Below are 21,863 nucleotides of genomic sequence, written 5' to 3' on the forward strand. Positions count from 1 at the left end.
CTATCAACAGCACAGGATTAAACCAAATACTTAATTGTCTATTGAAGCTTCAAAACGTATTTCCGAACTTCACTTTTTCTCGGCTAACATTAACCGAATTTGCCCTTGGCGACCTAAAATCGAAATGGAGCCAACAGATTTCCCGCGAAATCGATAACAGACCCTCTGCAGAAATAAACTCATAATCCCGATATCCTATACATATAGTATGTGAAAAAGAGAATAAACTCCGTAGAAGGTGATAAAAAATTAATTTATGGCTTAATTGAAACAAACACAGAAATTAAGCTAAGCAAAACCGTGTAAAAACAAATTGAAATGATAAAACGAAACTTAATTTTCATGTGAATTTTCAGCGCTGACTCTCCCAATATAGAAATTTCAATTTGTTTCAAACAAAGACCACATTTAGCTTTATAAGGATTGTCATCCATCAATATCCAGTCTTTGTAGTCAGCTTGATGAAGCCACAGTTTATTGAAAATGCACTTTCCAGGCATCTCGTTCCTATTGGCGTCGGAAGGGTTGTGGCCTTCCAGGTTGGGATTGCTCTAATTTTGGCAAATACTATTTTCAGAATCCCCCCCCCCCTTTTTTCATGGAGGTAGGAAAGGGAGGAGGGGCCATTCCGCGCTAGAAGTGAAGCACTGCTTTGAAGCTTGGGTCACCAGACGGGGTGTTTTTTTGTTTACATTCAGAAGCTTGCTTGACAAAATTCTGATAGTATTTCGACACACGACAGTTCCATAGAAATCGAAAAAGGGGCACTCTCGCATGAAAGAAACATTCATAGTGTGATGGATAATAGCAATTTGTATAGTTTAGTGACATTTACGCAAAAATCACATCTTGGTTATTTTTCGATAACTAACAACAGCGATTTTGATTATGAATTTGTTTTATAAAATTCTAAGCTGTTGCACTACAAAAATATAGATTTTAAGAAAATTGCTAAAAGAGATCTGCCAAAATTTATTTTCTAGAAGATTTGAAAAGTTTGAAACTTGATGGCTAAATGTAAATATAAAATTATGTATGTTAAAATATTTGTAATTAGGCACATAGGTCAGATTAAGTTTTTATTAAATAGAGTAAAGCATTCAAGGGCTATCTGCCTAAAGAGAGCGATGCCATCGTGGGGTAATTTTGAAGAAAAACTTACCTTTGAGTGGGTATTAAAAATAATACTTATAATTTTCATTCAAATTATATTCATATATATTTTTTATGTAAAACTTTCGGGTGTATGCTAAATTAGTGTAAATTACTTTACACGAAAAATATAGTGAATGCACAGAAATTAAAGATTTGCACATGCCGGAAATGATAAATAGGAAATATGTATGGGTAAATATGCATGTGCTTGCAAAAAGCATGTATCTGCCTTTGACAAAATACTTAAATATTCATTAAATTATTTATAAATTTATTTGAAATGAAGAATTTATTCACTTATAAACAACTGTGATGAAATCTAATGATTAAATGTATCTAATTTATAATGATTATAAATGTTATCTAAATATATAATAACCTTAATATTGAATTGTAAACATAAATTGAAATCCTGTTGACAAATACGTTATAAAACTATTTAAGCAAGAATTGTTCGTATTGGAAAGCAATCTGTTAAAAGGTATTGTAAAGCAAATGCTATGAGATGCGCACTTAAGAACGTAATAAAGAGTTTTGGAATATGTATTTTTGAAATGAAAAGTAAAAAAAAAATCTGATAAGTATAATTAAAAGGATTATTCCCTCTACATTTTATAATAACTAAGTTACAAGTATTATAACTTATTTTATTCCCTTTCAGAAATGTTCAGAGAAAGTCAAATACTATTTTCCTAATAATTCTCTAATTTAAAATGAACCGAATAGAGCATTAATTATAAATTGACTTACATTTTTCGATTTAAAAGAAGCCAAAAAATCATGTCATATTTAAGAAAGTATTTTAGGAAGAAGCTCTATAAATAGAAAAGAAATAATGCATAACTTTAATATTAATAATACAATAAACTTTGATCTTAATTTTTGTACCTTAACCGAATAAAATCAAATTACCTTAATTTTTTTTCTAATGTAATTAACGAAAACTTGTGAAAATATTTCATTCAAATTAAACCATTCTGAGAAAACTGTCCTGTGAAAAGAATAGCATTTAATTCCGTTCAGAATGAAATGTTGTTTAAAAATATGTTGTTTTCACATACTTAGGACTCTGAAGTGTTGTAGAAAAAGAAAATATATACATTTATATGTATATTTGCGACGTAATTACAAAATATTTACACCCGAACGCGTCAAATCCCATAGAACTCAATGGTAAATGACCCAATGTTTTGGTCACCACGTAGGGATCGCCGGTGCTTCAGAGCAGGGTACGGAGAAACTTGTTTAGGGCGACTCCTTCTTACTTCCTACCTCCATGCCTTTTTTTTTTTCTCGAGCACCTTCATCATCACTTTCGCCTCTTAAAGAACTTCCGGCTTCACGCTTTCGTCACAATCTGCCTAAATTTATGGATAACACCTGTTTCGAAAGATTGGGCGAATAGCCAATCAGACACCGATACTTTCGTTCGGGTAGCTTTTTTTTTTTTTTTTTTGGTTAAGACCCGTGCAATTTTAATTCATGAGAAATCGCAATTCACACATAGAATGGCAATCATTAGAAATGATAAGAAATGTCGAATGAGCAAAATTAAGGACCGTTTATTCATTTTGGCCAAAATTAAGGACTTTTAAGGACCAAAAATCATTTTTGAAAAAATTAAGGACCGTACGAACCCTGTACTAACATGCTCTTCTAGCCACATTCTGTGAAAGTTTCACACATACACCATCACATTTCAATGAACTTTCTCAACAGAGCAATAACTGGAAAAAAAAAAAAAAAATTACTTTTAAGTGAGCCTATGTTGATCTAATTTGTCTTCAAAAACATGATTTTCAGTCACTATATGCAGCATTTTTCTATCATAAACATACGACTAAGAATGTAAATTTCTTCAGTTTAGTTATATTTTACACCTTCTTACATACCAAAATAGCATTCATCATTTATTTACACATTAATTTCTCTCTTGCTTGGTTAAATAAGTTTACATTAACAGGAACACAGAAACTCCTACACAATTTGCCTAATCTTGTCAGTTTGAATATTTAATTAATGTATTACTCGAAAATAAACCCTCCTTCTTTTATTTATTTATTTTTTGTTTGCTACATTTTTGTTTTAAAATTTAGCAGGGTCTAACAAGCAGCTATGAAGAATGAAACAGCAGAATGACAAAAAGATTAGATATCATACATAGACTCCAACCTTCAGCAAACCTTGTCAGTAGTCAACGCGCGAACGACATTTTTACAACTTTGAAAACGTGCGCGTAGCGTATGTTGTAATTAACCATTCATTAATTTTAAATTAATAATTAATTGTAATCAATTTTATTACATTTAAAATCCATATACATATAAAACTGAATAATTAAAAATATACCTTGTAAATTATATGCACATTTAATTAGAAATTTTCTTTTAACTCCTCAAGCATTCACTAATAAAAAGTACTTCAAATCACTACTAATCATAGAAAAAATCAGAAGCTATAAATCATATCTTTATTCTGGATATGATTTCTACAGGGAAATAAAATTTAAATAACCAAGAATGATACATATAAGTATTAAACAAAATACGCATAATTTATGAATGCAAAGATTTATATGTAGCATGCTTAGCAAGCTTAAGTTCTGATTTTGAGAATGTTTTTTTATAACACAGTTCTTCATTTGCCTGCATATTTATTTTTTCAATCAAAACTGCTTCAAGAGTTTTAAGACCTAAATTTGGTCGAAATTCCGTCTGATTTTTTTTAACAATAGAAAAAATTCTTTCGCAAGCTGCATTTGAATGAGGTATTATTAAGACAGCAAGCATTACAGAAGGCAATACTTTGTATTTAATACACCCATTCATATTTTTTAATTTGGCAATTTCTCCCCATGCTATATCAATACGCAAATCTACAATTTCTTTCAAATCATCTACTTGATACATGGAAAATTCAATTTCTACTTGATTAAGACATTTTTCATCAATAATGGATGGAAAAGTATTCATCAAGTAAAGAACAGATGAAAATGAGACTTCAGTTCTCAAGTTGATGTCAGCAACTTCAGCATGTTTTAGAAATGGATCACTCAGTGGAAATTTATCAATTATATATGAACATGCAGTTACAAAAAAAGCTCGCACAGAATTGAAAAATGATTTCACTTCACTTTCATTCAACTTGGCATTTTTTAAATATAGTCTTGTTTCCGCACCAATCACTAAATTTTCATTTTCTTTTTGTTTACTATACTTCTGAAATGGAATAGACGTTAGAGTAACATCTTCATTTTCTTTAGAAATTACTGATGGTTTTACGAATCTAACAAATAAATTCATTAAAAGTTCAAAAAGTTCTCTTCTCAATTTATGTATATAAGGAGCTTGTTGTTGCAAATTAATATTTACTGTTATAAACAAAGGCAAAGTATTTTTCAAAAATAACAAGTACAATTTGGTGGTCGGTGACTGTAAATTTTTTTTAATGTTTTGCAATCTCTTTCCTTCATTCTCACTATTATCTGGTTTATCTCCAAAAACATTTATCACAGCATCCCACTGTTCCAAAATCCTTGTTATAGATTCTAAAAGAGACAACCATCTCGTACTGCAATATTTCAAAATTTTATGAGATTTTGCATTCTGTCCCAAAATTTGTTGAGCAACTTTGAAGCTATGCTTCCGTTTCGAACTTTTCTCCAAGTAAAAATATATATCTATTATCAACATTTCAATTTCTGAGCCAATTAATTTTTCAGTAGCTTTTTTTGCAGCTATATGCAAGAGGTGGCACGGACAACCTCGGGTGATTATACTTGGTTGATGCATTTTGATAAATGATGCTACACCTTTAAACTTTCCAATCATATTACTAGCATTATCTGAAGAAAATGATAAGCAATTTTTCCATTCTAAACCTTTGTTTTTAAAGTTTTCATTTATACAATTAAAAATACCTTCTCCTGTATTATTCGTGCATTCTAAAATAGAAATCAATGAAGTAATTATCACTCCCTTTTCTTTACTGTAGTATGTTATAACCAATGGGTACAGTTTGTTATCATTGTTATCATTACTTCCATCAGTACTTAGAGAAAATGATGTACTGCACACTGATTTTATAATATCAGCAACAGTATTTTCTGCAAGCGTTTTCACAATAGCAGCAGTTTTGGTATGACCGCAGCTAAATTTTTTTGCTATGGCAGAATCCGGAAACATTGCTTTGAAAAGCTCTTTGGAATGATCCGAAACAGAAAGCGGTAGATTATGTTCAATTAAAAAATGAACAAAATAGCATTCGGCTTTTATAGGATCTGTTTCATCATCTTTTATTAAGAAATTTGTTATTTCTTTAGATTTTACGGTGCCAAGTTCTATATGCTTTTGAGAAAACACATGCCGTTTACAGTCATCTTTTCCGCCATGAACAACTGAGAAGTCTTTGTTGCATACACTGCAGTGTGCGTGATTCACAGAAATTTCGGACGCTTTAATGCATGGAAATTCTGAAGAATATGAATCTTTAAACTTCTGCTTTGATAATTTTGGCTTCTTCGTTCGAGGCAGCATTATGATTAAAAATCTTTCACCTGATTCACAGTTCACAAGACACACGCTAAGCTCTCGCCGTAAACTACACAATGCAGCCGAATGCAGCCTAAACACGCATCAGCGAGGAACCTGGGAGACAAACAATTGGGTGGAACTATTGATAAGTCGTTAACGGTTGGAGTTACTGATCTACGATTGGCTAATTCTTCAAAACTAGGAACGCACTCAACACGTGATATATGATAACACGAGTATTCAGCCAATCATCGGATGAATTAGTTGGTTCCGTTTTGCGTACTGGTTCTCCTGCTGTTGTTTCTGTAAAATCCGTAGTTTTTTCCATACTTTTCGTAGCTCGTAGTTTTTCATGAATTTCCATAGAAACTACGGAGAATCCGTAGTAGTTGGAGTCTATGTATCATACTATACAGAATAATTACACTGCATAAATACTATATAAAATGCAAAGGTAATTATCATAAGCTTTTCATTCTCAGAATGATAAAGACAAAATAAATATCACCTGTTTTTTCATTCCTTAAAATTTAGGAACAGCTTTAGTATTGGTCCTTTTAGTGATTTTTTTATTTGGCGACAAACTTCGGTCGCCAAGGTAGACCCGGCTTTGAAAATCGGAAAAAAATGGCGGATAGTCAACAAAACCCGATCTAGACTAAATATCAATCTTAAAAAATAAGCTCTTAATTAGAATAAACAGTCTTTCTCTAATTTTCAACATTTCTAGTACTGCTATGATAAATTCTTGAAACACTGCCGTAAATGTATTTATGACAGTGATTGTTATGAGTAACGAAATTTACAAAAGGTTAATATTTTAAATTACAAAATATAATATTAATGTATTAAATATTAATTTTTAAGTAATTAGTTAATATTTATATTATATTATATTAGTATTTAACTAATATTTTTAATTTACAAAAGGTTAATTTTTATGTTATGAATAATGAAATTTACAAAAGGTTAATAAATGCATTTCAAACTAGTCTGTTACTTTAGTTTCTTAGATTATCTTATTAAAAGAAAAAAAAAATATTTCAAAATCAAATTAAATTATAACGAGTAAAAGTATTTCTAACACTGGTGCAAAATTAAGATTAAATTTTGCAAATGGTAAAAATATTAAGTGTGTATTTTTTAATCACTCAATTTATTACAAGTAATTTATGATTATAATTTAAATGCTAAAATTAAATTATTATAATGAGTAAATTTTGTACCAATCGTAATCATACACAACAACAATCATCATAACTGATGATTTCTGTGAAAGATTGGAACAGTCATTGGAATCCACTAGAGGTGGAGTGATAAGCCACTAAACAGTGGTAGTTCAGGCTAGCTATATTGGAGTTTTTGTGGTTTTCCTTACATACAATGTGAATCTGAGCCAGTTTCTCTTAAAATGTCCTTTATGAAGGCACCTTTCTGATAGCCAGCATATATATTTATTTTTTTATTCATAAATATTGTTCTCTCTTCTTATTTCTTAATTATAATTCTTACTTCTGAAGTGTTGCATCTATAGGTTGAAAAACATGTTTGCAAAATCCTGTTCAGTTTTCGACAGCATTTAAATAAAATAAATAATCTGTATATAATGCAAACAAAAATGCATTACACTATTTCATATAGTGAATAATTAATCAGGGAACAAAGTAAAATGTAACGTTCTTTTATTTTGTAACCAGAGTTTTTTTATGTTTGGGATCTTTACTGTCAATTTTCCCATCCTTTTTCCCACCAAAATCCAAATGAAGTTTTTAGTTTGTAAAACAAACCGTGTTTTGCTTTTAGAGGCCATGTTACTAAGTTGCTAGATAAGATAAGATTTGAAGTCTTCAGTCCTGCTTTATAATTGCTAATAGTTGAATTCCATGCCGATCAAGTTTTGAACCAACTTTGCATTAAATTGATTTGGCTACAAATTTATTTGAATTTAAATTTTACATTTGAACTTAATTGTTATCATAAGTTATCGTGCCACAAGTGGTTGACTGAGTCGTAAGCACAAAGTGTGCCTTCTGTTCAGTACATTTAATTTTTTTAATAGAATAAGAGCATATCTTAACTTAATAAAAATATATCTAAACTTTATAATAATTATATTTAAAGACATTGAAATCAGTATCTAATCGCTTGCCATGTATTCAAATTTTTATATGCAAATTGTACTCTTATTATAGAATTTTTATTACAAAAAATTGAGATTTCTGTTAGATTAAATGTTTAGTAATGTAGAAAATTTGCATAAAATTTAAAATAAAAATTCGAATGTTATGTCAACATACTATTAATAAAAGTAATAATATTCAGTGAAGGTTATTCATATATAGCTATTAGACTGTGAGATTTATAAAATTTTGTAACTGTAAATTATAAGCAATATATTCCATAATCTAAGCAACATTATATTTTTTATAGTCAGACAAATTATAAAAATGTTATAAAAGCAATAATGAAACCTAATTTTGGTCTATGAATTCATGCAATTACACATCCCTATAGTTCTAATTTAAGAAATGAGGCAAAAAAGTATTTTTAGACTATGGTAATTTTGATCATTGCCCATTTAAGAAACATCTAAAAAGTCTACATTTGCATGTGGTTCCTTAGCAAAGGAAACACCAAGAGTTTACCTCATGTTACTAAAAATGTGTTTTTTTTTTTTTTTTTTTTTTTTCCCTTTGGGGGTGGGTGAAATTTATAATATGCAGAAATGACGTATGAAAAATTGTCAAAACTCATGTGATGTAATATTAAAATTGATGCTTGTAATATTCACATTTAGTTTTAACTATCAAATTTTGGCTCTTTATTTTTTTTATCTATATTTATTTTTTTTAAAAATTTAAAATATTTTTTTAAAAATATTTTAAATGTTGTGCTTTACTAACATTAAAGTAACTAAGAAAAACATGCAATTTATCCCTCCTGCCATCAAAGCTCTGACCAAATTCGTTAAATTAAGACACAATAACACGCCAAATAAATACTAATTCAGAAGTCAAACAACAAAAATCAGCGTTATATTTACAAAATTTTCACAGGACTAGTTTCGATGGTTTTACCGAACCACCATCCTCAGCTGCGAAACCACAAATAAACAAGATAGAAAATAATGATTAGATAAGATAAGAAAGCCTGGACAAGAATAAGCAAGTTGTGCCATCTGTTGGTGAAACCAGAACTAAAACATAATTTCTTTAAAGGCCGAAGGCAAATTTGGATTGGAATTAGGATCGTTAACTAGAACAGAAAGATTTTTATGAATGTGAAATGCCTCTAGAAAATCCAGTTCTCCAATGGAAGATGTTTTTTGAATAATTTTGGCAGCAGAAAAATTGAAAGTGTGATTTTCGGACCAACAATGTTGAGCAACAGAAAACTTCTGTGTTTCCTTTTTTCTAACATATGCCTCGTGTTCCTTGACGCGAAATTTTAAGGCTCTCTTAGTTTGGCTAATGTAAATTAAACCACACTGGCAAGGAATCCTATAAATACCCCAGGAATTCATATCCGGAATGGGGTCCTTGAGTATGGAACTCGGAATTTTATTGATGGGAGAATAAACAAACCAAAAGTTAAATTTCTGCAAAATATGTGCAACTTTATAGCTAATTGATGGAAAGAAGGGAATGACAACAGATTTTTTATAATCTCCTAAAACAAGAGTATGCCTTTTAGTGTGTTGAGATGAGAATTTTTTAACTGCTTGATTAATAATGTTGGGTGAAAAGCCCCTGTCAATAGCTATTGCTTTTAAATAATTTAGTTCTTCATCAAGGGCTAGTTTGGAGGAGCAAACTTGAAGAGTACAGAAAACATAGGAATAAAATGAAGCTAACTTTTCTTTAGTCAGATGACATGATTTAAAGTGTGGTGGAAGACAAACCAATGAACGTTTATGGTAAACCATAGCACTGAAGTTGGATGTGTTACATGTGACCAGAATGTCGAGAAACGGAAGAGAATTGCAAGTCTCAAGTTCAAAAGTGAACTGAATAGCAGGATCAGTAGAATTCATTGTTGAAAGAACTTTATTTAAATCATCTTCATTACCTTCAAACAGGGTAAAAGTATCGTCTACGTAGCGGAACCATGCCGGGAAGTTTAAAGTTTCAAACAATATCGATTCGTAATAATGCATGCAGATATCAGCCAGGATGAAACATTGAGGGTTTCCCATGGCTAATCCCTCAGTTTGCTTGTAATATTTATTTTAGAAAACAAAATGTGTTAGTTTCAAACAGAGTTGAGTGAGAGAAATTAGCTCATCAATTTCTATGCAAGAGAAGTGAAATTCGCGAAGTCTGGTTTCTAGACATCTTAATGCACCCTCCACTGGGACATTGGTGAAGAATGATTTTACATCAAAAGAAACCATGAGTAAATTACTAGGAGAAATGTTTTTAACCTTTTTTACAAAATCTATTGAATTTTTTATGGTCTAAATGTTATTGTCTAATAGAGTTGAAAATCTAGAAACTAAATATTTAGCTAATGGATACCTAAATTTGATACAATAGGGCGGAAAGGAATACCACTTTTATGAATTTTGAGGAGCATATAATCTGGCATAATTCGCAACATATGGAATAAGCGAATGTTTTAAGTTGCTTGAAATGATTTGCAAAGATTTGATCGCAGTTTTTATTTTTGACAAGTACGGAGGTGAAAAATCTTTAGGGATTGGATCATATGGTCCTTCGTTTAAGAGTTTAGTGACATCATCGATGTATGTGTTCTTATCCATGACGACTATCTGGCCACCTTTGTCGGCCTTTGAAATGATAATATCCGGATTAGAATGAATTTCGCGCATTGTAGCTCTTTCTCTTGCAGTTAGATTTGGTTTCAAAGGTTTATTATTGAATTTCACATTATGAGCAATAAGATGCCTAATCATTTCTTTCTGTGAATCTGAAACTTTACTGAACTTGAAAGCTTTTTCGATAGGAGCCAAAATCTTTGGAATCGAGGGTTTACAGGTTTGTGAGAAGTTAAAATTATATTTTAGAATTCTCTCTTGTTTTTCTGAAAGACTAACATTAGAAATATTAACTATTGGCTTGATGTTTACAATGGGAAGATTTTTTGAACTACTTGAACTGGAAGACTGTAAAAGAAGTTTTTTGAATTTAACTGCAAGGGTGTTTTCATGACGGTTAACTGCATTCTCCGTTCTAGACCAAGACTTTTGTTCAAGGGCAGTGAATTTTGGATATGATTTAGCGAGTTCCAGATGAAGCTTATAGAGTTCATGTTCAATTTTGGACAATTGTTGACGAGTATCCCTTATGACGGACCGAAGTAAGGCAAGCTTGTAATTTAACAGAATTCTTGAAACGCGACTCGAAGGTTTTTGGTTAGATTTGATTTGAATAAAATTGGGGATCAATTTTTTACATTTACATTTAAGTAAAAAGTCAAGATGATTCAGAAATTTTTGCCATTTCAGGCATAATTTAGTAAAACGATTAACGGATGAAGGCATGATAAACAATGCAGAAAATCAAACTAAATTAACTAAGAAATAATAAAGCACACACAAAACAGCAGAAAAATCCCTCACTGAAATGAATAGAAAACAAAATGTTTGTAAGCAAAACAGAGTCGTAGCTAGGGTTGTCAGCGCCCAGGGACAACTGAAGATTTCACACCCCCTACTGTTTGCCAAGGATGGAAAACATTTAATTCTAAAATGTCGTAACATCAGTTTGGTGCCCCTTGGATTCAGCCCCCGGGGACAGGTGCCCCCCTTACCCCCCCCTCTAGCTACGCCCCTGAAGCAAAATGCATGAAATCAGACAAGCAAAGCACAATATCCAAATATACAAAACATAAACATAACTTGAAAATTGTAAAAAAGTACTTACCGAAACTGATGCAATCACAAAATGGCGGCCACACCACGTGCAAAAAAGAAAGCAACAAATAAGCCTGTTTGGGGCTTCTATAATTAAGACACAATAACACGCCGAATAAATACTAATTCAGAAGTCAAACAACAAAAATCAGCGTTATATTTACAAAATTTTCACAGGACTAGTTTCGATGGTTTTACCGAGCCACTATCCTCAGCTGCAAAACCAAAAATGAACAAGATAGGAAATAATGATTAGATAAGATAAGAAAGCCTGGACAAGAATAAGCAAGGGCTTTAGTGTAGAATTGGGTGCCCCTTCGATTGGCGACATTTTTTTTAAAATTTTGGCGATGAAACCTCACTTCTGGTTACCACGATAGCTTTTAATTTATTTTACCTTCTCGATTTTATTTACATGAAAATAGATTGATGTGTACATGGACATATTTAAGGCAGTGTGCAATGCCTAGTTTGTGCAATTCTAGGATGTTTTTTTAAGTAAAAACAGATCGATGTGTACATGGACACAGATCTCATGCAATTCTTCGACTAATTTTGGTTTTGTGTAGCGGCCATCTTGAAATTGTGACTTCCTGGCGCCGATCTTGGCGTCAAGAATCGTCAATAAACAAGGGGCACCTAATTGTAAACTTTTACCGGTACTTACTTATTAACGCAACCAGGCCAAAATTCGCATAAATCGCCAAATTTGGTGACCCTACTTACGACAACCTTATGTTAATTTAATAAAGCGAGGTGTGCGTAGTTCGTAGATTCGTTCGTTGCCTACATTGTGCCATTCGTAGATGTTTTTTTAAGTTAAAACATGTCGCTGTGTACATGGATTCTTGTCTATATTTCGAACTTTAAGCCTAAAATGTCTCCAAAAACGCGGTTTTCGCACATGCAAAAACTACGTTTTGAACACACGATTTAAGCTAAAAATCCGAAACAAAAACGTAAAGTTTCTAACCAAAAATATTTGACAAGAATCCATGTACATAGTGACATGTTTTAACTTAAAAAAACATCTACGAATGGCACAATGTAGGCAACGAACGAATCTACGAACTACGCACACCTCGCTTTAATAAATTAACATAAGGTTGCCGTAAGTAGGGTAAACAAAATAATATAAAAAACTGTATTAAAAATTATCTGTAATTAATAAATGTACATTTTCTTTCTATTCATGCTTTTTTACTCAAACTTACAAATCGCGCCAACCTGGTTGCGATAATACGTAAGTACCCTTTTACCTAAGCAAGAATAAATTCGTTAAAGTTACGTGGACAGCAATGGCGGCATGTTTTTCAAGCTCAGTATTTAGGGTTATACCATAAGTAACAAGGTTATCATAATCTTTCATTTATCGCGCCAAAATGGACTAATACTAAAGCTGTGCCAAAATGGACTAAAATGTATGGAATTTCTTAATTTCGAGTAAATATGGTACTCGAAACTGTTTTTTGCTCCCCTTAAATGTACTGAAAATACTGAAAAACTTAGGGTAATTTAACAGCTAAGATTAAATATTGTTTTAGCATCATAATAGCATATCTCAAAGTTACATAGATATATAAGAAACATTTGAAATATGATACCTTCTAGAAATTTTACTTACATTTCTCTCTTCTGGTACTCGTTCTCTTAAAGTCATATTACCACATTTAATAGATATCCCCCCGTCATCCTGAGACATTTTCACTTTTATAAATACAGTGAAGAGATAAACGTTTCAAGTAATTAATACATTACGCACAATTTGGTATAAAAATTTCATTAAATTCACAAATAATTCTTGTAGCTTCACCACACTTTATACCTTCTTGCTCACTGATCACTACAGCTGGAGCAAACCGCATGTATTCGTTACTGAGTAACGGGTACATCGGTTGACTCGAACTACCGATTCGGTACTCACAAATTCATTTCGTTACTCGCATCTGTCGTACGATGCGGTTTATTCGAGTAGATGCAGTTGCTATTCGAATACTTATGATGCGTTTGCTATACGAATACACAGATCGTATTTTTATTCTCGAGTGTCAAGATGTAGGGCCCTATTCACGACAAGGAGCGTAAATAACGATCTTCTCTTAACGGACGACCACTAAATTTCACGGCTCCAGTAACCGTAAGGACTGTTGGTTACATTGGCATTCGTGACAACGACCGTCGGAGGAATCCTTACGGTAAGCAACCTTCGTTCGAGAGTTGAGAAACTTCGTTAAAATAAGCCAATCATATTACAGCTACTAGAGACACAGATGTTCAAGCGTGGGCTTCGTATTGTAGCCACACTTTAGGGTTGTATTTCAGGTTTGGAGTGCCATTTTTGGCTCTTTAGCGGCGTTCGCTAAAAAGTTATTATTTAACATTCTAGGGTACCCAAACTTCCGATTTTTTGCATTCATATAAAGATGTGTGGCTTTTTTCCCCCTTCTTTTCTCTGCAGTTCAGCTTCTTTCTTGTATTTTTTTTTAAAACTGCCAAATTTCTCATATGATTTAAGTTATTTTGAAAGTTTCTAAAACATTTTCATATAGTATATTTCACATTTGTATATTAGTTAAAATACTTTCTTTATTGAATTTTCAATTTTTACTTGTAAATACATGCATAATGCACCTGAAAATCTATTTTTTGACAATAAATTCCTCGCAGCTGTATGATTAAATTTTTATGAGGTTGTACTGGATTTATAATCATACTTTCATAGTTATTTAACTTTTTTCCTTTTAGAATTCAAGGTAATTTCATGTGTCATATAAAAATTAGACGTCTCTATTTGTATGATAATTCTTAATTTCTGAGCTATGGCATTTCAGTACTGATGGAGTTAAGCATATTACTTTTATTTACGTTACATGTTAAACTATTTAGAGGCCATTAAAGCTGTGGGTACAAATTGGTATAAATACAACTTCAGTAATTTTTAAGTTTCTAAAGCTTTCCCGAATCAACAGATAATTTTCTAAAATTGTCAATACATTTTTACATGATTACATAAGTGCATGCTGGCGCTTTAATATATCTAGCAAGTTCACGGTTTAAACTTCTGAAAAAAATTAATAGCATGTCTGCATATAAAGCATGTTTTTTTATTTTAAATCTGCTATTTGAAGTTTGCTTACATGGAATCTAACATCTATTATTGTAGCAAACTGGTTAAAAATGTTATTTTGCATGTGTTTCCAGAAAAGGCTTTATGATTTTAAATACTGGTTCAAGACATGCACCTTTAAATTATAATGCTCAGATTGAAGTGCAAAATGCTGTAAAAAATACTTCAGTTCTCTGATGGCAAAAAAAAAAAAAAAAAAAAAAAAATTGTGTGGATTTAGTAGAGTAAAAATTCCACATCAAAAACATTTTTTCACCCTTATTTAGGTAAAACGAAATTAAAAAATAATACGTACATAAATAAATAAAAATAATACTTTTATATACGGAATTTGCAGATATTATTTACTAATCAATTATTTGTTATTGAAAGCTACTTTTTATAACACATAGAAAAAATACTGATAAATTTGTAAGAATTTACATGCATTAAATGATGAAAAAAACATACATATGCTGTTAATAGTACACTTATCTGAATATTTAATGATAATTCCATAACCTTATGGAATTAATGATTCTTATGGAATTAATGATAATTCCATAAGATTCAATCTATACCACTGCAAGGGCAATGCTTAAATCACAGTTCTTATTAGTTAATTTCCATATGTAAAAGCATAAAAATATCATTTAGCTACACATCTTTAGATTATGGCCTCTTGTAACAAGCATATGCCAAACACAGATAGTGAAAATAATGCAAAAACAGAATTTTTTTCACTTTTTTTTTTTTCCTTAATCTAGTGCAATTTATTCCATTATATTGAAATCTTATTAAAATACAGCAGTAATTTGACATGTTTTTCTATTATAAATCAACAGCTTTATATAGAATGATTTTACTTTACTGGATTCTTATTTAAATGAATGTATATGGAAATATCAAAATGAACGAAAAAAAAAAAAAAAGGTCTGAATAGATCTTAGCCAACACTGCTAAGATATTCCTATTTTCAATAAAATGTTTCAAGGTATATCATTTTAGTTTAGTTCTTTTTCTATTAAAGCAGCTAACCTAAACTGTCCTCCCACTGTTTGGCGCCTATCGCTCAAGTAGGTGAACGCGATTTCTGGAAGTTCACCAAGTGCCGGTTATCTGAGTATCCCCGCAAAGGGTTCTATTAGCATGTCAAAAAAAAAAAAAGTACTGTTATGTACTCTAAAAAAATCCCAAGTATCACATTATGATATATTACACTCTTACAAAAGAAGAAATATCAGATTAGGAATATACTCTTTTATGTATTTGATAACAAAGAAGAGTAAAACGTATGCAACATCACATTGTGAAAAATCCTGCAAGTCATTACAATAATAAGGTAAAAATCAGTTGATCATTCTTTTACAGTAGCACTAAGTTTTCCAATGAAAATTATGAATATGCCAAAACAAATTCACTATCGGTGGCCAAATTTAAGGTCACACAAAAGTAAATTTGATTTAGCTGAACATGAGATCTTCCACAATAAATTTATGAACAAATTGATTTTCTTTAAGATGTACTTGCAAATTTAACAAAAGCATGCATGAAATTTAACATTAAAATCTAAAGCACTAGTATTTAATAACAGTTCCATGTATTAAATGAATTTAATCACACTTTTAAGAATGCAATTTTCTGATATATTTTAATTTTTATAAGAAAATAGAATTAATTTTGTAAAGCTACTTAAAACATATTTCCTAATTAAGACACAATAACACGCCGAATAAATACTAATTCAGAAGTCAAACAACAAAAACCAGCGTTACATTTACAAAATTTTCACAGGATTAGTTTCGATGGTTTTACCGAACCATCATCTTCAGTTGCAAAACCGCAAATGATTTGCGGTTTTGCAACTGAAGATGATGGTTCGGTAAAACCATCGAAACTAATCCTGTGAAAATTTTGTAAATGTAACGCTGGTTTTTGTTGTTTGACTTCTGAATTAGAACATATTTCCTGTTCACACATTTAAATAAATTTAAAGTATACTTAAAAATGCAACATGAAGATCTACTTGTTACGAAGAACACAGAAAATATATAAATCAAATACATTCAAAAAAGTTCGTTCAGTTGCGGGCTTGCCTCTACCCGAGGCTGGGTGCATTATGAATAAAGACAAAAAATTCTTAATAAGTCATTTTTTATTTCCATCAAAACAGTATCACTCTTTCGAGATCAGCTTTCTTTCGTCCACAAGTTAAACATTCGAAAACATTTAGCACGCAGGCTGACGTCACAAACAGCAGCGCCTCGCGCCGGTTATTACTTCAGTTCATTTCACAACATCCTCCCCCCCTTGAGACTCAGGTTGAGTCTCAAACTCATAACAAACATTATTTAAAAGATCACGTCTTTTTGGAACTTTTACAAGTCGTCCAGAAGAGGAATATTGTTGCATCACCATTTTATCAGGTGCAATTCCCTTTTTTAACGTACACCCAGCACTAGAATTAGATTCCTCTGCACCCAGTTTCTTATCAGGAATTATGTTTCTATCATTGGACTGTATCTCCAGAAGAAAGATGCGTTGTATTGGTCGTATAACTATTCCATGCCGGGTCTTAAGTTTAACCGTACGAATCTTTCCATCACGTCAAGAGATCAATTCTGTAATTCGGGCTAAAGGCCAAAATAAACGTTTTCTGTTATCATCCCCCATCAGTACTATTTCTCCTACTACAGGTTCCCGAGATAGTTTTTCATTATACTTTTGAACCAGTTGACTAAGGTATTCTTTTGTAAATCATTGTCTCAGATCATTTAACAATTTAGTTTTATACTTTAATCTCTTATTGAGACTTGACGAATTTAATTCATTAAGATCTTCAACATTGGAATTTCTGTTCTCGATAAGAAACATGGCGGGTGTCAGAGGCACTAATTCTTGCGGATCTTCAGAAACATAAGTTAAGGGTCTAGAATTAATTATAGTTTCACAATCACAAATAATAGTATAAAGTTCTTCATATAATAACACTCATTTACCTAAAGTACGTTTCAGCAATTCTTTTACTGTACGAACCACCTCTCCCACCAGCCGCCCCACCAGGCTGCAGTAGGTGGAATAAATTTCCAGATTATCCTTTCAGTACCCGTTTCCTTTACTACTTTAGTCCAATTTAGTTTTGATAAATCATTAGATGCACCCCGAAAATTTGTCCCGTTATCACTATAGATTATTTTAGGGCGTCCTCGCCTAGCAACAAATCGTCGAAGCGCCAGGAGAAACGCATCAGTAGAAAGAGAATTTACGAGTTCGAGGTGAATGGCACGGTACACCGCGCAGGTGAACAGCGCGATGCACACCTTTCCTCCATTTTTTAAAAACAGCGGTCCGGCCAAATTAATCCCTATGATTTCAAATGGCGCACAATCCGTAACTCGGTCTGGTGGCAGAGGTGTCGGTTCGCTTGACGTAGCCTTAGTTTTAAATCTTTTACAAACGATACAGTTAAAGAGGACATTTTTAATGGCTTTTCTAGCTCTGACTATCCAAAATCTTTCTCGTAATATACATTGCATCATCTGAAGACCAGCATGACAGTTCTTATTATGCACATTTCTGATTAATAACTTAGTGAAATCACATTTTTCTGGTAACAGTATTGGATACAGAAAGGATTCATGGTCATCTCTATTTAGTATTCTCGTTTTAACTCTTAGAATACCATCATCATCAATGTTCGTTTCAATAAAATTATAATATTTCTTATCAGTCAGATAATAATTTTGAACCAAACGAATTCAAATTTTCTCAGAATTTTCAATTTCATACTGTGAAAGTTCAATGTTTCTATTCTTTTCAGAACCACCTTTACAATTATTTACAAATCTAAATATCCATGCAAATAAACTAATCATTTTGTCACAATTGGATACATCGATTCGATGCCAAGGGGTGCGTCTTTTGATAGATCAATATTCACTATTTTTATCTTTTTCCTCTCCAATTCTATTTCTTCATGCAAACAAATAATCTCACCAGTGGGCCAGTTTTCAGGGCCTTCTCGCAACCACAAGGGGCCTTCCCACCATCTAGACCGAAGCATTTGCTTTGCAAAACATTCGCGCGACAACAAGTCGGCAATATTTAGTTTCCCTGGGATATGTCTCCATGAATGACCTCGCGTCAACTCTCGAATCTCTTTAACCCTATTTTCGACGAAAACGGACCAATTTCCTTGCTCTGTTATCCACCAAAGGGCAGTGGTTGAATCAGACCAGAAGGTAACTTTTAAATCGGGCAAACTAAGAGCCTTGATAATAGAATTTGCAAGTCTAGAACCTATACAACAGGCCATTAATTCTAAGCGAGGAATGCTTAAAGATTTCAAAGGCGATACTCTAGACTTCGCCCGTACGAGATTTATTTTTACTTCAGAATTAAATATTGATCGAACAAAGACGCACGCTGCATACGCCCCCTTGCAAGCATCCACAAATATATGTAATCCAGACGTGTCATTCATAAGCAAGTATCGAGGCAAAGTAACATCTTTCAAAACAATGAGTTCTTTAAACCAGTTCAAAAATATATTTACATCATTCGGAGATAATTCATCATTCTATGCAATTTTCACTTTCCACAATTTTTGCAACAACAGTTTTGGAAGCAATGTAGTTGGCGTTAATAAACCAATAGGATCAAAAATTGTCTGCACAATTGTCAAAATTGTCCTCTTTGTGATTTTCGTATCACAGGTCAATGTATCTGTGTCTGTGCAGCACCTCAGCGTATCATTATCCAAATTCCAAATTACCCCCAAAACGGAAGTATCCCCTGAATGTTTGTAAACATTTGTACCAGCCACATTGCTTTCAAAACCGCGCAAGTTAAAACATCCATTTGACATGATTAATTTGGAATGTTCAATAAAAGTAAACTGTTCATGAATGCTACAAACACTAGATAAACAATTATCCACATAAAATGACGATTTTAATTTTTGAGCAACTTCACTATATTGACGTGCACAGTTTTCTAATAGATGCATTATAGATGCGTTCAACAAGTAGGGGCTGGAAGAAACTCCAAACACAACTCTGCAATGCCTATAAATTAATTGCTCTTCATTGCATGGGAAAAAAAATCTGAGAAAATCTCTATCTTTATATGCGACGGATAACATTAAAAAAGCTTTTTCAATATCGGCACTAATACCAACCGGATACATTCTAAAACGATCTATAATATCAGGTATTAATTCAGTAAGATTTATTCCTTTACACAAACATTCATTCAAAGAGAGTTTCCCTTTCTCAGATGCAGAAGCGTCAAAAACAGGACGAATTTTCGTGGTTTCACTTCCTAATTTGATTACAGGCCTATGCGGCAAATAATGACATTCATTATTCAGTTCGGTTTCTGGTACGCGTTCAATAATATTCAACCTTTCCCATTCCTTGAACACATTTTGATAATCATCGAAAAATTTACTACATCTGATTTTATAGATCATCTTTCGATACCTTTTCCAGGATAATTCTTTATTATCGGTTAAATGTGTCGTATCACATTTCCACGGAAGTTCTACTTCATATCTTCCATCTGGAAGAATTTTCATTTTGTTCTCAAATTCAGATAAATTAAAACTTTCATTCATTTTAACAGTTTCGTTTGGAGCGCATATTCCTATTTTTTCAAGTTTCCATAACTCATTCAGAGGAATTCTCCTGACATGCATTGAAGATGTTTTCAAAATATTATCCTTTTCACCCGAATTTCGTTTTCCAAATAACGTCCACCCAAGTTTCGTTTCGACAGCCGTTACCCCGGACGCGTATTTCCAAACCCTACCCCACTTTTCGAATTTTTGACGGCATGGACAAATCGACTAGTTTCGCCTGGATGGTAATTCTTGAGCATGCGCTGAAGGGCGAGAAGTAACATAAACAGAACTTGTTGCTTGCACTTGTGAACTGTATGAAGTATATTGTCTGAAAGTGCATTCGTTTATGTAATGGCATAATTTTACTGTTTCTGTAATAAGAAAACTTCATTCAGATAAAATTTATTTTAATATTATTATTATCTTGTTATAGGATTATACGATATGCTGAATACTCTTGGTACTATCGTAATCTTCGCATAATCTTTCACATTGGAGTTTGCCTTATCATTGTAAAATATATTGTATTATAAAATTAAATCAATCCAAATTACTGTTAGAGATGTGAATGTTCTAACTGAATTTTCTTTTTACAACTCATTATTTATTTCCGCTTGAAAACACATTCATATTTGATAAGTAATTATCTCCGCAGAAAATTTTTTGATTGTTTAAAAACTATATTTGTCAATAATGCAATAAAGACTCACTAATCTAGTGCTTCATAGATCAATATGACAACGAATTCAAAATGTTTTAAAAACAGTTCTTTAATCTTTAGTTTGTAGTAGATGCAACTTATGTCACAGAGAAAAAAATATTTCAATAAAAAAGTTCTCCATGTTGATTCAGTAAAAAAATTATTTCTATTTCAGTGAGAAAACCACTTTCAATGCTTATATAACAGAAAGATGTAACATAAGCATTTTAGAAGTTTTATGTAAAAAACGTAATAATTTACTTTCATTCCTTTTAAATCGGCATATTCATTTCCAGTAGATAGCTAAAATTTTTGGCAAGTTAGAGACTTAACTTGAACACACAGTATTCTGTCACTTAAAATATCAATTAATTGTTCTTTTTCATTTAGAGATACATTGGAATTGAAAATACCAAAGGCAAAATGGGTCACAGATCCAACCTAATTCCTTATTTGGAAAATTTTTCAAAAAATTTTCTGTCAGTTTTATCATATGTTGTTTTAAACAAGAAATCTGTATTATTTTCTTTAGGAAATTCTGAAGAACATGTTTCTGTCGTTTTTGTTCAATTCTCCTTGCCAAAGTATTAGCTTAACCCTTGATTTTGCCTTTTTATATGTTCGCCTTTGATTGCATTCTAATTGACTTAATTACCATGAATGGTCTTAGGGCATAAAATTTAACTATCTTGTAAAATTTCTATGTAATTGTATGCCAGTATTGAAAGAAACAATCAATCTGATAAGAAATGGCTGTGACATGTTTTGAAAATGAGGCAGAAAAGGTTGCCAGCGAAGATATTTCATTTGGCATCAGTTGTACCATTGTTGGCAGCTTTATCGTTTGCGCTTGCAAAACGGAAAAGTACCGT

The 21,863-nt window shown here is 31.9% G+C and overlaps 1 protein-coding gene across 1 annotated transcript in view; it reads right to left on the reverse strand.

Moving 5' to 3' along the window:
* LOC146997704 (ARL14 effector protein-like) overlaps positions 1–13,405 on the reverse strand; it is a 63,914-nt gene extending 50,509 nt beyond the window's left edge. The window contains exon 1 of the mRNA XM_085815528.1: positions 13,187–13,405. Within this exon, the coding sequence (XP_085671654.1) occupies positions 13,187–13,264 (78 nt within the window). The 5' untranslated portion in view covers positions 13,265–13,405. The remainder of the gene's footprint in view (positions 1–13,186) is intronic.
* Between the last annotated feature and the right edge of the window lie 8,458 nt (positions 13,406–21,863).

The sequence above is a fragment of the Stegodyphus dumicola genome, chromosome 4, assembly GCF_044657685.1.
Source record: "Stegodyphus dumicola isolate Sdum_Otavi_A_Nest chromosome 4, ASM4465768v1".
NCBI lineage: Eukaryota > Metazoa > Arthropoda > Arachnida > Araneae > Eresidae > Stegodyphus > Stegodyphus dumicola.